The sequence below is a fragment of the Galeopterus variegatus genome, unplaced genomic scaffold (genome assembly GCF_000696425.1).
Source record: "Galeopterus variegatus unplaced genomic scaffold, G_variegatus-3.0.2 Scaffold3517, whole genome shotgun sequence".
Classification (NCBI taxonomy): Eukaryota; Metazoa; Chordata; class Mammalia; order Dermoptera; family Cynocephalidae; genus Galeopterus; species Galeopterus variegatus.
The window spans coordinates 147,605-164,038 of NW_007729628.1; the positions used below are offsets into that span (position 1 = coordinate 147,605).

Sequence of the window (16,434 nt, forward strand, 5' to 3'; positions counted from 1 at the left end):
CCCCCCCCCCCCCGTGCCATTTGACTTTCCCTCTTTGATTCACTTTTTCCACCTCGTTCCTCTCTCTTCTGCTAGGAGATCTAGCACCTACTGAATGCTCACTATGTGCCAGGCACTATGTTAAATGCTCTACATATCTGATCTCACTTAATCCTAGAATCCTTATGAAAGAGGATTCTTACTTTAATTTGCAAACAAAGAGATGGAGGCTCAGAAAGTTTGGCTGACTTGTGCTGGGTTCCAGAACTTGTAGGTGGTTGGCCTAGGATCCGAGCCTGCATCTGCCTGATACCATAACCCTGGCTCCTTTCACTCTATCACCTGCTTCTCAAGCTGAAGATGGCACCCAAGAGGGCTGCCAAGCTCCTCTGGCAGAATCCAGGCTGGAACAATCGCTGATGCTGAGACAGTTTATGGTAAATTGTTTTCCAAAAATTCTATGGAATAAAATACTCCTGCAACATTATCTCCATGTATACTAGTCAGGATGGACTGCTTCCACCTCAGGACCTACCACCCTTCAAAAAATGTTAGAGCAGTAAGGGACCCTAGAGATGACCACATCCACCCCTCGCCCCACCCCACCCCCTCTTTCCAGATAAGAATGCTTTACTACCTCTGAATCAGACCTGTGCCCTCTGGACTGATTCTAGCTGAATAGAAAAGTGGACTGTGAGTGTGTGAGAGAGAGAGAGCAGCTCCTGTGCAGATGTGTGACATTCAACTTTGCTCCAAAGAGAGGCATGAATAATAGTGAGAAAATGTAGGAGTAAAAGAACATTACAGGAACTAGTTTGCCTTCTAGGACTGTAGCTGTAGTGGCCTGTTAAATTTTCCCCAGGGACCAAGGACTAACACTACTGAAGATAAGTTTCCAGGCAGCTTTGAAGATGTCATTCTTCTGGGAAATGAATCACCATGTAGCTAGGCTTAGCTTTTTCTTACTCTCCCAGCCATGAACTTAACGTGCAGTGTCACAGCCTCAGGTGTGTGATGCTGGAAGCATTTGAGGAGAAGCAGCCACAGGGGCCCCCAGCACATGAGTGCAAACCCAACAGAAACAAAGCTTCCTTTTGGGTTTACAGAGAACTGAGACAAGCTCCGAGCCCTTTTTTTGGGATTCTTGTGATGCTACAGTGGCTGAGTTGTGATTGAGAGAGAGAATATATTGCTTGAAAAATACAAAGGTATATACTTCAGAATATAAAGAAAGAGAGAGAAAGATCAGATGTTCATTAGCACAGAATCATTTACAAGCCAGCAGCTGTGATAGATGCTATGGCAAACTTTAGTTGTCCCCGTTATCTGCTCTTCCCTGCTGCCATAGGAGTAGCCTTTTCTTTGGATATGAGGTCACTCAGAACAGACTACATCTCCCAGTCTCCCTTGATGCTAGGTTCTGGCCAGTGACATCTAAGTGTAAGTGCTATGTGGTAGCTTCTGGAAATCTTCCTTGCACACATTTGCACACTTTGTCCTCTTTTTCTTCATCCCTTGTTCCATTCTGCTGCCTGGAAAGTAGATTCTGCCACCTCAGCTCATAAGGTCAAGGCCTATTTAGCATGGAGGAGCAACAGAGCAGAGCGTCACAGACCACCCACACAAACTACACGTGGGAGGGAAACAGGTTCCGTCTTGTTTTATCCGCTGTTAGCTTGGGGTTGTCATCACTTGAGTTGAATCCAATTCTAAATAACTCTTTACCCAATTATTTCATTGAGTCCTCATGATGACGCTGTGAAATAAGAGCAGTTATGCCCAATTTATAGGTGTGAAAATTAAGGCTCAGGAAGGTCTTCCCACTATACCACACTGCCTCTTTGGGAATTGTTCATTCATCGTTAAATCATGAGAGAGGGCTGTCTAAGGCCCAGCTCTGTGCTAGTTAGGTGGGTGGCCCATTATCAATCCTAGACAAAGTGAGACTTCTCTGTCCCCTTTCACTGTCTCTGAAACCCCCAGAAGAGGCTCTCTGTGATGTATTCTGGAGTTCAGAACTCTAAACAGCATGCTGCTCAGAGCAAGACCACTGATGTCCCTGTGAAAGACAGGCTGCTGGCTCTGTGCATATGTGTGTGTGTGTGTGTGTGTGTGTGTGTGTGTGTGTGTGTGTGTGTGTGTGTGTGTGTGTGTGTGTGTGTGTGTGTGTGTGTGTGTGTGTGTGTGTGTGTGTGCAGGCACACGTTAGATACACGGCATAGGCAAGCTTTTTAATTAAGACTGTTAATAAGTGTGTAAATACATTGCATTTGAATATGCATCACAGCATTGTTTATAATGGAAAAAATTGAAAAACCAAATGTGTAGATTAGTTAAATAATTTAAGGTAAATCCAAACGGTGGAATGGTATGCAGATATTAAAAATGATGTAGATGTATATTTATTGACATGGGTATATGTTTATAATGTTATTATGTTATTAAGTGAAAAGAGCAGGTTTCAAGACAATGTTTTGAATATAATCTTGTCTGAGTGGGTGAAAACCAAATGGTATGTTGTTATAGCCAAGTGGTAACTTTTTTCTTCTTATCTGTGTCTTCTAATTTTTCTATAATGAGCATGTATGCCTTGTACAATTTTTTAAATGTTTAAAAACATTTTCTTATTAGATTGAATAAGAAGTGTTAAGTGGAAAATGAAGCTTTTGGTCAGTGGCTTTCTCCAGGTGGCAGCGACAGGGCCCTCAGGGAAGCCCCCGAGAAGAGGACCCAGGGAGCCTAGTTTAGTCCCTCACTCAGCTGTCAGTTTGTAATGTTAGTTGGCTGGAGACTCAGGAGGTACCACGTATTTCCCCAATCCCTGCTGTTGCAGGCAAGTTTAGGGCTCCCTGGTTTCCTGGGGCAGGGGGGTTGAGGTACCTGAGGGGGCGGGAGTCCCCCGGCACCCTCGGGGCACTCAGGCAGCATGGTGAGCTTCTCCCTGGTGCTGCACCTGCAGGAAGGTGAGGGGTTGTCTGGTGTCCATTTCTGCTCCTGGAATAGGCGGGTGATGTTTGGAGACACAGAAGGAGTCTGCCAGGGGGTTGAATTGCCACAGGGGTATTCCCTTAGGGAAGACAAGAAAATATTCCATAATTAGTTCTAAAGTTGATAAAAATCCCTAGAAATGAGAAATAGTGCCCGACCCTCTCCTTCTCAGCCTTTCCTCCCCCTCCTCAGACCCAGGCCCTTTCTTCTCATGCTCCTGTAGGTTAGTTTCTGTTCGAGAAATATTAAGACTCGGATTTTGTTGATGGACTAGGTAGGGGAAGTGGGGTAAAATTATCTGTTTGTGGACTGTTTTATCCCTCTTTTCTTATTCTAGAAGCTGTAGCTGTTGGGACACAGAATAAAAAGAAAAAGGAATTTAAAATTAGTCTATTTTGGTCCTTATAAATAGCTTTGAAAAGACCAAATGAGAGAAGTTAGAATCATTTTGAACTTTCAGGATTCCTGGTGGATTTCCACTGCCCTCTATAGCTCCCTTCTCCATACTCGTAACAATAATTGAGAGCTGGCTATGTACGTAGTTAATGCCATTCGAGATCCAATTATACAATAGCATATACCCCATCTCCCTCCCTTCCCTGTTCAGAAGCCTTTCAAGTAAGTTCCGGGGGGGGGGCAGCGGGGGGGTCATATGTTGAATTAACATAGAACTTCTGTAATGAGAAATACAGAGCTGTCCAATGATGCAAGGGCTTTCTAGAAGTAGTGAACATCCTTGCACGCAAGTGTTGAAGGAGAGGCTGGGTGAGTGCTGGTTGGAGATATGGAAGTGGTCCCTGCAATACAGAGCGGGATTGAGATGGGAGAAGCCCGCTCTCCCAACCCTGCTTTCCTGGACCCCACCATTGGGGTCTCCTGGGTAGCTGGTGGTGTTCAGGCCAGGATGCATAGACTTACGGAAGCCATTCTTCCTTCAGGCAGCGGTTGCCAAAGCCTGGCCTGTTCAGGAGGACGTCTGCAAGTACCACGAAGCGCTCACTTCCCGGCTCGTCCAAGCTAGAAAGAGACAGAGGCTCACAGGGTGGACATGTGACAGGGACAGGGAAGGCCAAAGCAGCCAGCTGCAACTCAAAGTGTTTATGGAATGGCTATGATGTGCCAGGCATGCACGTGAGGCACTGATGTGGCCGTCGGGTGGTCACAGGTCTGGGAGTGGGGTAGGCTGCCTGCACACCCCCAGCAGTCAGATGGCAGATCGTGTCTGTGCTTTGACCCACTCACCCAAGCTTCATGTTCTCCTTCCTGCGCCCCTTCTCAAGCAGTCCTGATTGCCACTTGGGATCGCCTTTCCAGGCATGGCAGCTACAGTAATTTCCTTTCTGAGGGCAGCTTCAGGACCCCTTCCATGCTGGTGAAGGTCCAGGGGCAGTGCAGAGGTCAGGACCCTTCCATGCAGCATGTGACCCAGGAGCCCACACCCATGAAGGTGAATGGTGACTTGGGGATGAGTCTGCGCACCTGAAGAAGGTGTATTGCTGCCCATACATCCACGGATGGAGGGTCAACGAGGAATATTCACCAAAAGGAGGGATGATGATGGAAAGCAACAGAGCCAAAAACACGAAGGTGGCCGGGAGTACAATCTGTGGGAGAGAGAACATGGCAACGGGGGCTGTGGGGTGTTAGGTGTCACACACACACTCACTTGCACACACGCAAACACGCTTATTCTTTTAAACATGCACCCTGCAGCCTCATAATCGGGCTGTGGTAGAGTTCAGGCTTCGGGGAGAACATTACAGGCAGAGTGTGCAAAGGCAAGATGTGTAGAAGAAAACAGAATGTTCTAGTAGCCATGGAAAGTCTGAATGTAGGCCAATGTTCAGCCAGAGGTTAAAGGGCAGTTCAAAGAGCAAGTCACGTCACTCACCACATTACTCATAACTCACCGGAGTTATTTTTTCTGAACAAAATAACATAAGAAGAAAAAAGAGGGTAATGACCTCATCTGAACAAAATAACATAAGAAGAAAAAAGAGGGTAATGACCTCGATATGTAGGGTCATTGCAAAAATGAATGAAAACATGACTTTACCCTTCACTGTAAAAATAAAAACAATATTAACATAGTCACTATTATTCTATTTTCTCTGCTAAATGATGACTTACAAAGAAGGTTTGTACTTGCAAGAATCAAAATAAAGGTTTGGCAAGGAGGAAACAAAGCTGACAGACTCAAAGAGTGCTCATGGCTGCACTTGAACCCACGTGCGGGGGATGCTCAGGACAGGATGGAAAGGCCAGGAGAGGGCAGGGCAGGCCCCAGGAGGAGCCACGGGCACAGCCAGGGACCTGCTATAATACCTGGGCCAGGAAATCCTTGTGGCTGCGGACGGCGTGGTGGAATCGCTTGACCAGCAGTGCCTGCACGTGCTGGAGGAAGAGCCTTGCTCCCGTGTTGCGCCGGGCGCCAGGGTCCTCTGTCTCTGGGGGGGTCTGGCCCTGGGGAGGAGCAGCTGGTGCTGGGGAGCTGGTGGTGCAGCCCTGGGCAGTCTGTGTGGCCTTCCCGCCAGGACCCAAACAGGAGTGTCGGAGGCTGACATTTTCCCTTTTCTGCTGAGTGCCACCTGGTTTGGGGGATTAAATTCATCATTTGGAACAACACCCATAAGGTCTGGATCTCATCTGTGTGGCCTTCCCGCCAGGACCCAAACAGGAGTGTCGGAGGCTGACATTTTCCCTTTTCTTCTGAGTGCCACCTGGTTTGGGGGATTAAATTCATCATTTGGAACAACACCCATAAGGTCTGGATCTCATATACCATTTTTTCTGACAGCATTGATTTTCCCTTCACTTAAGTCAGCAACATAATACCATAATACCAGGCCAGGTAGGTTAACGATTCTTTTAAAAATCCATTTTCCAGTGTAAATTATCTGCAGGTAGAATCACCTGAAACTGCTTAAAAATTCTCTATTAGCATTAAAAAGAACAAAATAGGTCTAAATTCATTGACATAGAGAAAGGTCTAAAATATATAAATCAGTAAAAAAACAAAACAAAACAACTAACGTGCAGAACAATATGTGTAGTAAGATCACATTTATGTTAGAAAGTTCATACATTATTCACAAAGAAAAGGACACTTGACCACTGGGGAGGAGAGGGTTAAATGGGAAGGGGAGCTTCAGGCTTTTGTATATTATTTGAATTTTTAAACAATAAAATATAATCACTTATGACCTGTGTACTTAAAAAAATTAAAAATCAGAGTAAGCTTGGTTCTTTCTGAATTCTTAGAGGCCACTGAGAAGTGACAGAAAAACTAACGAGCTTCAAGTTAGGAGACCTGATTTTGAATGCTGATTCTTACAAGATGCAAAAATTGGTGGAACCGACTCGGCCTGTCTGAATCTGAGTTTTCTCATCTATAAAATGAACATGAGAACATTTCACAGAATTCTTTTAAAAATTAAACGAGAAAACACATGTGAACGTGCTTTATAAACCATTGTAAGTCCTCAGTTATGTTGAAGCTACAGTTTGTCTTCACTGATTAACGCTCATGTGCAGAACACCTATTATTGGACATAGTGGGAGACCCTAGAGGACCATTGGTTGGTCCCGAGCTGCTCTCTTAACCCTCCTCAAGTCCCCCACACAAGGGCAACTCTATAGGGAGTTGGGTCAGCTCAGTCATCCTTTCAACCAACATTCATGGGCACCTACCGTGCACCAGCCCTGCACGCGGAGGCCCTGGCGACAGGTAGCCCCAGGCCCAGGCCCTGCATTCAGAGGGGCAGAGAAGCTCTGCAGGTCTGCTGACCACCCAGTGCCAGAGTCCCAGTTGCTCAGGCTTCTTTTCCTGATCTGGGCTCAGATTTGATGTCTGCTGTGGCCAGCCCTCCCTCTGGTAGGACCCCTGCTGCCTCTCTCCCTCATCCCAATCCTCTGAGCTTTGCTCTGTCCCCGATGGCCCATCCAGACTGGAGCCCACTGTTTGGGCCACAGCTGAGGGCTCCAGCCTTTGTTCGGCACTGACAGTTTGTCCCTGGCTTTCTGCTGCTCTCTAGTGGTCACTGGCTGTGAGCCACTCTTCCAGAAGTGGCATTGACTTTCTTGATGCCATGCAACATCTGGCCCCAAGGAACAGCTACAGGTTCCATTGGAGATTTTGGAGAAAAGATCAGAAGATGTCATCCTCTAAAGTTGAGCTAATTCAAAACAAATGTACGTAACTATGTGAAAAATAGGAGGCAGTGAGAGTGTGGAATGGAGGATCTTAGATTTGAGAGCTAAGACCAGAGAGTAAGACCCAGAAGCCAGTGTGACAGTAAGCAAGTCATCCAACCTCTGTGAGCTCAGTTTCCCCTAGATGGGGTAGATCCCTGCCCTACCTGCCTCATGAGATTATAGTGACAATCAAATAAGAGAATGGATGTTAGTGCTTTGTAAAGTATGAAGGGCTACACAAATTTGAGGTAAGAGATGATTTGTAAATGTCGACATGGGAGTGTTGCTGAATCGTAATCAGAGGTTGCATACTTTGTTAAGACCTGGCATGCATTAACTGATTCAGTTTTCTCAAAAATTCTGAAAGGTAGATGCTATTACTATCCCTTTTCTTGCAGATGAGAAAACTGAGGTACAAAGAGGCTAAGTTCTTACCCTAAGACACTAATTTAGCAAATTATGGAGCTCAGGTTTGATGTCTGGTCTGCCTCACTGTACGACTACACTGTTTTTTTTTTTGGCAGCTGGCAGGTGCAGGGTTCTGAACCCTTGACTTTGGTGTTATAACACTGTGCTCTAACCACTGAACTAATGGGCCAACCCCCAAAAGCTATACTCTTAACCTCTACCCTTGACTGCCTCTTTGGAACATCTTATCCTATGCCCATGCTGACCACACCGTCTTCTCATGTGTTATTGTTCTCCTGAGAAGACCTAATTATTAAGACGGAGTAATCTGTACAGTTATAAGGCCCTGACTCTTGAATCCAGCAGAGCTTCTGATATAAATCAGCATATCTTCATTCTGGTCTTGGTGAACGTAAGCCTTTAGTTTCAGGTGAGCTGAGAGAATTCAATATCTGTGTCCGCAGATCTCACAGGAAAACCTGGGCCCTGCGGTGAGCTGCTCCCATCTCCTCAGAGGACCGCTGCCTCTACCCCCACTCTGCCAGGATGGCCACCTCCTTTGGCCACCACGTGACTTATTTGCATAGGCTGGAGCACATTTGGGCTGGTATATTTGACCACTGGCAGTTCAGGCATAGCTGATAAATGTTTGGGATCACTTATGAAGCAAAATGAAAGCCATATTATTTTAAGAGCTGGTGTCAGAACCCCCACAGTGAGGAAACACTCTGCGCAGGAAAACAGTGTGATATGCCACCTCGAGCAGAAGGAGGTACCAGTGACACAGGTGGTGCCAGAAGCCCAAGGCAGCAAAGGAGAGTTGCCACACAGCTTTGCCTGTGGCCAGCAGAGGGTTCTAACAGTGTGGGTGACGCCTCCTGTTCTATCAGAAGTGGTTCCATCTCCCCACCCTCCGCCCTCTGCAGCGAGGGCCTCTATCCTCACAGCGGCTTTGTGTGGCTGTTAGTTTTGGGTAGAAATCATAGAAGGGGCTAGTTGGTGCCCAGGCTGACACATGTATAAGAGAGACTCTCAGAATCCACAAGAACTTTGATGCCCATGGTTTTAAAGTTCAGAGGCCACTAAATGAGGGCTCAGAATGATCTCAGCCTCAAAGGGGCCAGGAGACTCTAGCTGGCATCTGGGTTCTATTTACTGTGACCATTACTTCTAAGGACTCTGCCAGCTGTCACTCACGCAAACAGGAATGGATCAGAAGCCTAAAGGAGATGAGAGGAGGAAATGATGATGATGACATGGCAGGGACAGGAGACTGGGGACATGGGATGAGAAGTTTGGGGACGAAGCTACCAACCTGACCTCCTTAAGAATCCTGATTCATCCAGAGTGTTCCCATCCAGACCTAACTCAATCTGTTTTCCTTTGTCGTTCAAAGGCACCAAGAATGCAAAATGCCTTATTATTTGCCTGCTTTGTTGTTTCTTGGCTTTTTCTTTAGATTTTCAAGAAAGAGCTTGGGGGAGGGGAAGGGAACAACTCACAATGCCCTGGCACCGTACCAGCAAACAGATGTCCCGAGTCAGAATCCTCCGTGACCTTCAGAAAAATCTGTCCATAAGAAAAAAAAGAGAGAACTTGGTTAGGCATTCCCACTCTCAGAAAAATTCAAGTCATGCTCCGTTTTGTTGGCTATTGTTTCATAATGGGAAGAAAATACATTACGACTCTTTAAGGACATAGTCCTCTATAAATACTAAAATGTAAGCACATAATGCAACTACGGAAACTATGCAAATGGACACAGGCAGCAGGAAGAACACTGAAAATGAAGATGATTTCTGTGCTGGGGCAGGGAATTAATGGCTTTTTGCTTTTACGAAACTTCACTTTAATGTTAGACTTTTGCCAAGACCCACCTCTTCTGGCCCCCAACAGAAACCAGCTGCAATCTCTGCATTACCTCTTCCAGGGGAGTGTCAGAAATTCCAAAGCTGCTGAGCCCCAGGTCAGCCAGCGTCTCCTCCAGCTCTCTGAAAAGGCTGGCGTATGCTCTCTGCTTGAAATTCTTATTCGGAAGAAGGAAGATAAGTTCCTGACCAATGCATTCCACCAGCTTTGCCTCTGGAACGTGGTGGCAAACCACATCCATCAACTCATTCACGTCCCCTAAGACAAGAAAAAAAACTGATGTCAAGTCTAGATTGTAAGATTGCCCAGGTCTCCTACTTTCTTTCACCACCCATTTGAGGAAGGGACATTTTGTTACTCACCAGTGACTCTTCCGGAGGACTGACATTCATGTCTGTTTTTAGCTTAGTTGGCCCTGTGATAGCCACTGTGAGGCAGAGGGAGATGGAAGCAAAAGGGCTCCCTACTAGGTAGCTGCACAACCTTGGGGAGGTCGTGTAACATATCTGTGCCAGTTTTCCCCTTTGTTCAATCAAATGCTCTGTCCCCTCAAGCTGTGTTACATTGGGCAGGTCATACCTGAGTTTTCTCATCTATGAAAAGGGGAAAGTAATAGTATCCACTTTACTGTCGTTTGTGAGGACTGGATGAGTTAATATGCACCGAGCACTCAGAGCAGTGCCTGGTGCACAGGTGAGTGGCAGCTCCTATTGTTATCATGAACATCAGCTCAGGTAAGAAGGCTCTCTGCCTTTGTTGTTGCGCATTCTCATTCACTGCAGACTTGAGGGTTAAGTCAAAGTTGCTTTCATTTTCCTGGTCTGGCCCAAACTGTAGGGAACTCACTCAAGATGCATACCTGGAACTGGAGTCCAAGCTGAGGGAGAAGCCCTTCCTAAATCTCACACCCATGCTGGGTCTGACACCTTGGAGGACCACACCACTTCCCTTGGTACTGCACCTGCCTCCTCAAACAAAACAAAACTTAATACCTAGCTTCCAGGAAATGCAGAAGGGGTTTGGGAAACCATGAAGAGAGGCTTGGGGAGTGAAGCGTGAGGTTGTAGCATGGAGCTCTGGCAAGTATCAGGGGTCGAGTTAAGTTGAAATTCCCCTATGTGGCTGGAATTAAATTTTATGCACAAGCATGTGTTACCTTAAAATTAGAAATCTAACTTCAAAACCTTCAAAGCATGCACTTGAAGAGACAGTTCTCTAGCACATCATCCTGAAAAGTGGTTCAAAGGAAAGGGATTCTGGGAACTCAGAACACAACTCCTTGGAAAGCAGTTCTCTTAGACAGAGTCAGGGTCCCAGTGGGTTCTTTTCTTTCTTTGTGTTAAAAAGGACCCATATAGTCTAACTTCAAAACCTTCAAAGCATGCACTTGAAGAGACAGTTCTCTAGCACATCATCCTGAGAAGTGGTTCAAAGGAAAGGGATTCTGGGAACTCAGAACATAACTCCTTGGAAAGCAGTTCTCTTAGACAGAGTCAGGGTCCCAGTGGGTTCTTTTCTTTCTTTGTGTTAAAAAGGACACATATAGGGGATTTCATGGCTTTCAACCAAAATCTTCCTACTGAGCTGGGTTGGAAGGCTTATTTTACGTCAAACCTGCATATTGGCCTGGATTGTCTTTAGTTCTGGGATGACTTCATACAGAGGCTGGAGACTTCTTTACTTGAGGAAGCAGCTCTGCCCTGATAGCTCCCTAGAGGTCACACTCATTGTTCTCTTAGGAAGGAAATTGAACCCAAAGCTGCTGGATTCCCAGGAATTGTGTCTCAGGCGTGTGTCAGCCTTTCCAGAAGTAGCCCTGTAGGTTAGCAGGGCTTTCAGCATCCGGCAGGGAGGTCTGCAAGTGTGTGTGTGTTATGTGGGTGCGTGTACATGAAAAGCCTTCCAAGGAGCTGAATGAGGATTAAAATGATCATCCCTCCCTTATTTGGGGCATAACTACTTACTGTACTTCCCACCATTCATAGCATTCCTACTCTATATAAAGGAGAAATAAAGTAATATTAAAAAAAAAATCACCCTAGTCAAGCAGGCCCTGTTTCCAACTGGATTTGGTGAAGCACAGTTATTATATATATTAGTATCGATTTTTAAAAATACAAATTTCCAGATCAGAATGCAGGGAAAAACCTACAGCAAGGTGGCTAGGAAAAAGACAGAAACGTCATCCTAAAAAGGTGTTTTCTGTTCACTACAGTACAAAGAGAGGGAGAGAGGGTGAACACTGATAATGCAACTCTGGGTATTTCCCTCAAGTCTTAACCGGTGTGCACAAATATTGTCTAGTTTTCTTGTTTCACCAGATTTCAGTTAGGAAATTCTTCAGATTTAGAAAAAAATTGTGCTAAATAGGAAACTCTGTTTTTTCTTTGATAAGCAGATACTTTCTCCCCTTCATTAACCTGGGCCAGTACATAAGTTTAGCATTGCTCCTACTGAGGAACATGGGGTGTGTGGTATTCTATTTGCAAGGACACCCCCATGGGCAGTGGGGGGCACGCATTCCTGGAGAGTGGGAAGAGTTGTGGGCACGCACTCAGGTCCCGGGCTCAGATGTTACAGGGTGGCAATCGCTCTATAGTGATGGCCTCTCCACTGCATGTCCCTGGAGGCTGGGGCACCCCTGAGAGCTTTAATGCACCCTAATTTAAGGGAGAATCACTGGAAAACTGGGAAGCTGAGGGAACAGTTAGGAGTGTAACAGTGATGTTTAACGTTACACAGACTTGCAGTCTGCACACGCGATCTCTGACTCTCGGGAAGTTCACTGTAAGAGCTGTGGGTCACCATGGTTCCACCAGAGGGCGCCAGAGCAGCCCTCTCCAGACACTAAGGAATGTCGCCTGGAGCCGGGGCAGGAGGACCCCAGGCATGGAGGCTTAAGGGCACGGAATAAACAAAGACTGCATTCCTCACTAAAGGGACCGGGCCCTTAGGTGCACGACTTTTAAGATCCCTTTGAGAATGGAGCAAGAAGGAAGAAGACAAAGAAGCTCAAAGAAAAAGATGAACAATTGTATGACCTTGAGCCTGACAAGTACACAGTGTTCTCTTTGCTCCCATTAAAATGCATCACAACAGGCCACACCCAATAATTCCAGGAGATGGTTGCCAGACAAGAACCAAGGAGTGGGCTGCCCCAGTGCTTACCGTCCAAGACCTGTTCTGAAGTTACCTCCTCGACACAGGCTGGGCACCTGATGGAGAAGCCCTTAGATGCACACATGCAGGTCCCCTACAACGGACGGACAGAATGACTGAGAAGATGCACAGCACTCCAGCATCCAAGCATTTTGAAGGTGTAGCCACTCGATTTTATTCTGGAGAGTGTGTGAGTCAGGCACAGAGAGAAGCAGAACCTCAAAGGATCCCTTTGGCTTGTCATTAACCATGTGACAGCTATAGGTTCTGCCTGTGCAAGACATTCTGCTCCTCCCTCCCTGGGCTACGGAAATCTACCCAGGGCAGGAAAACCCAGCAGCAGCCAGACACTTCAACTAGAGGCACAAGTAATGCTACAACGTAATAATCATAACAATCTGAATGCGACCAATGCTTGTTCTCAAGGGGCCCAGAGCACATTCAAATACTTTATCCCATTTATCTTCACATGCCTAAGACACAGAAGCAAAGATCATCAGTTTTGTTTTCCACATGGGGGAAAAACAACAACGAAGAATTAGGTAATTTACCTAGAATGACACAGTTTTTCCATTCACAACCCACACCTGAACCTGGGTCTCTTGACATGCAGAAGTGGTCTCTGCTGGTTGGTATTTTTTGGCTTCATCATTTTTAGGTTATAGTTCCCAAGGAGGCCTTTGCTTAGCTTTCACTTACTACTGAAATTCAGGTTTAATTAGGGAACATGAATGTTGAAATGGAAAAAAGGAAGCTTACACAATTACTCTTAAAACGGTCTAACCTTGCAGAATGAGACACTCACTTCAATGTTAAACCAAAACACATGGGTACTTTGGGACACTGGCGTGTGATAATTTCAGGTCATTTAAAACTACTTGCTCCATATTGGTTAAAACATCACTGTAGAAGGGTTCAGAATGTGATTATCGAAATCTGCAAATGGTCCCGGAACCAAAGAAGCTGATTCTGACGGCTAGAGCTTGATTGGGTAGAAATGTCTGGAGTGGCAGCCCCATGCTGTGTGTTCCTTCTCACCCACGGTGGGCTTGTTCCCTGGGCAGGGAAGAGAGACCATACCTCGCTGCTTTTTCTTTGGCTCTGGATGTTTTTCATCTTGCGCACCAAGGTTAAGTAGAAGCCTGTGCCAAAGCAGTTCTTCAGGAAGAGCGGGGTGCCCGAGCAGTAGAGCCTTCCCTGGGAAATGATGGCGATGCGGTCCCCAAGGAGGTCTGCCTCGTCCATATGGTGAGTGGACATGATGATGGTTCTGCCTGCAAGGATGGGGTTGGGGGAATCACTGGGAAGACCCTAGGCTGGGCGTGGCTGGTAGAGATGTACAGCAACCTCCCAGTTATATAGTTGCAAAAATTGGGAGTTAATTAAAAAAAAAAAAGAGCTAATTCTGCAGCAAATTTCAGGATATTAGGATAATAATGACAGTAGCTAACATTATATAGTATCCTACATATTGTAAAGCACTGTCATATACTGTATCCCTTTACCAGGCATAGGATCTGATTCAAATAAATCACCATATATAGGACACACCTATTGTCAGTCTATTGAGTTCCATGTGTACGTTCTCTGGATCATTAAGCTCTGCATTTATAATCTTTGTAAAGAACGTGCACACACACACACACACACACACACTTTTACCAACTGGAGATGTCATTAAGTTAAAACAGTAGTGAGGACTACAGGACAGCAAACCACCAGTGATGGTGCAGGCAAAGGCTGTTGGAAGATAGTGATGAGGGAAATCTCTGGTTCCACCACAGGACTGAGCTGCACTGTCACTTGAGGGCACTCTGAGCTCTGCTTGCTGTGTCTTCTGGACCTGAGCCCTCTGCTTGAAAGATGCCATGACAGAGGAGGCAATGTCGCTTTCTGAGACATTCCATCTACAGCAGCCCTCTGTGGCACTGAATATCCAGAAGTCACCCACATACCTGGTCCTGAGTAGTCGTCTGACAACGATGGAGCTTCTTGGGATGTTTGTGGGTGACCTGGATCCCCTTAGAGGAGAATTTCACCTAGAGCTGCGCCCATTATCCCAGACATAAGGGCTACAGGTTGACAGAACCTTCCAGAATATTGTGAGAAGTAGGCTGCCCCATCTGTCCCTCCCTGTTTATGTTTATGTAAAAATGTCAGGAGACTTTAACTAGAACTTAGAGTCACTGATAAAGCCCGTCTGAGTGGAGTACGGCTGTTACTCAGTTGCAAAATGCCGGGTGTGAGAGAGTGGGAACCACAGGAAGGCCTCCGTGGGAGCACGGGGCACTGAAGAGTGGCCCTTACCTGAGCGATACTTCAGGAGCAGGTCCCAGATGGAGCGTCTTGAATAGGGGTCCACCCCAGAGGTGGGCTCGTCCAGGACGACCACCTTGGCATCTCCCACAAAGGCAATGGCAACAGAGAGCTTCCTCTGCATGCCACCTAGAGGCACAAGGGGGAGGGGGTCACAGGGGCTGTGGAGGATGGGAAGAGAAAGACCAGGCTGGCAGCATCAAGGGGGAAGTTATCTTAAATCCAGCAGCCATTTGATGCTGCCTCCTTAGATGTTTATACAGTGTTCAAAACCCTAGCAGTGTACGTGCCTTGTAAATGCAGAAAAGACAACCCTTGCCTCCAAGATCAGATCATGTGAAGACTGTTCAAACACATATACATTAGAACAAATAAAGCCCAGGCTGCTGCAAGGCAGTGTTCTGTGTGGGAAATGACCCAGAGGTGGGCTGCGCTTAGATTCCCAGAGTAACTTCACAGAAGTTCCAGTTCGTAGCAGCTCTCCCGTATGAGCCCCCCCTGCCGCCCGGTGCGCTGGCACGTGATGCATTAGCCCTCTGTAGCCCTGTGTCCTTCCAACACCGAGCACCTGACAGGTCCTGAGCTTCTTCATTCCTCTTGTGGTGGAGGCCTGTCTCCTCCAGCATGGCCTCCATCTCCAGGCGGGCCTCCTCCCACGACTTGCCCTTCAGCTGGGCATAGAACAGGATGTGCTCAGCCACCGTGAGGCTAATGGGGATGGGGAGAGGGGAGAGCAGTGGGCTCAGCAACTGCACTCCTAGCAATTTATCTTACAGAAATGATTAAAGACGAGTACAAGGGTTTAGCAACCAAGATGTTCATTGTGCTGTTGTTTATGATGCAGAAACAAAAACGAACAACAGACCCCGACTAAATATCAAACAAGAGAGGATGGCTTGACTAGTTCATTCACACTGCAGAGTAACATGTAAACATTAACAATTGTTTTATAAAACAAAAAGAGCATGTAATGATGGGGAAAGATGTTCATGATATCTTAGGTTAAAAAAAAGAAATCACATTTTAAAAAAATGGCGGGTTAAAAAATTGTATGCATAGTTTAATTCTCCTTTATAACTTGAAAGATATGTGTATATCTATAATGCATGCAGAAAAGTTCTGGAAAATTATACACCAAGGTTAACAGTGTTATGTCTGGGTGGCGAAATTACAGGTGACTTTTATTTTCCTCTTTTTAAAAATCTATTCCTTCCTTCCTTCCTCCTTCCTTCCTTCCTTCCTTCCTTCCTTCCTTCCTTCCTTCCTTCCTTCCTTCCTTCCTTCCTTTCTTCCTTCCTTTTTTCCTTCCTTCCTTCCTTCTTTCCTTCCTTCCTTCCTTCTTTCCTTCCTTCCTTCCTTCCTTCTTTCCTTTCTTCCTTCCTTCCTTCCTTCTTTCCTTCCTTCCTTTCTTCAATGATAATATACAAATCTTGTAGATTTTTAGATAAGAAATAAAAGATATTTTAATTGGAAAAAGAGCAACTGAAAAATCAGTCTTTAGTGCCATGACTTAAAAGAAAA

At 46.0% G+C, this 16,434-nt stretch overlaps 1 protein-coding gene across 1 annotated transcript in view; it reads right to left on the reverse strand.

Annotated features, from left to right (window-relative positions):
- Positions 1-16,434, reverse strand: part of ABCA4 (ATP-binding cassette, sub-family A (ABC1), member 4) — a gene marked incomplete at its 5' end in the record, with an annotated part of 119,813 nt that overhangs the window by 38,331 nt on the left and 65,048 nt on the right. Inside the window, 10 exons of the mRNA XM_008585325.1 lie at positions 2,860-3,046; positions 3,886-3,984; positions 4,447-4,571; positions 5,293-5,555; positions 9,090-9,138; positions 9,491-9,696; positions 12,607-12,691; positions 13,678-13,871; positions 14,905-15,042; positions 15,482-15,621. Of these exons, the coding sequence (XP_008583547.1) occupies positions 2,860-3,046; positions 3,886-3,984; positions 4,447-4,571; positions 5,293-5,555; positions 9,090-9,138; positions 9,491-9,696; positions 12,607-12,691; positions 13,678-13,871; positions 14,905-15,042; positions 15,482-15,621 (1,486 nt within the window). The remainder of the gene's footprint in view (positions 1-2,859; positions 3,047-3,885; positions 3,985-4,446; positions 4,572-5,292; positions 5,556-9,089; positions 9,139-9,490; positions 9,697-12,606; positions 12,692-13,677; positions 13,872-14,904; positions 15,043-15,481; positions 15,622-16,434) is intronic.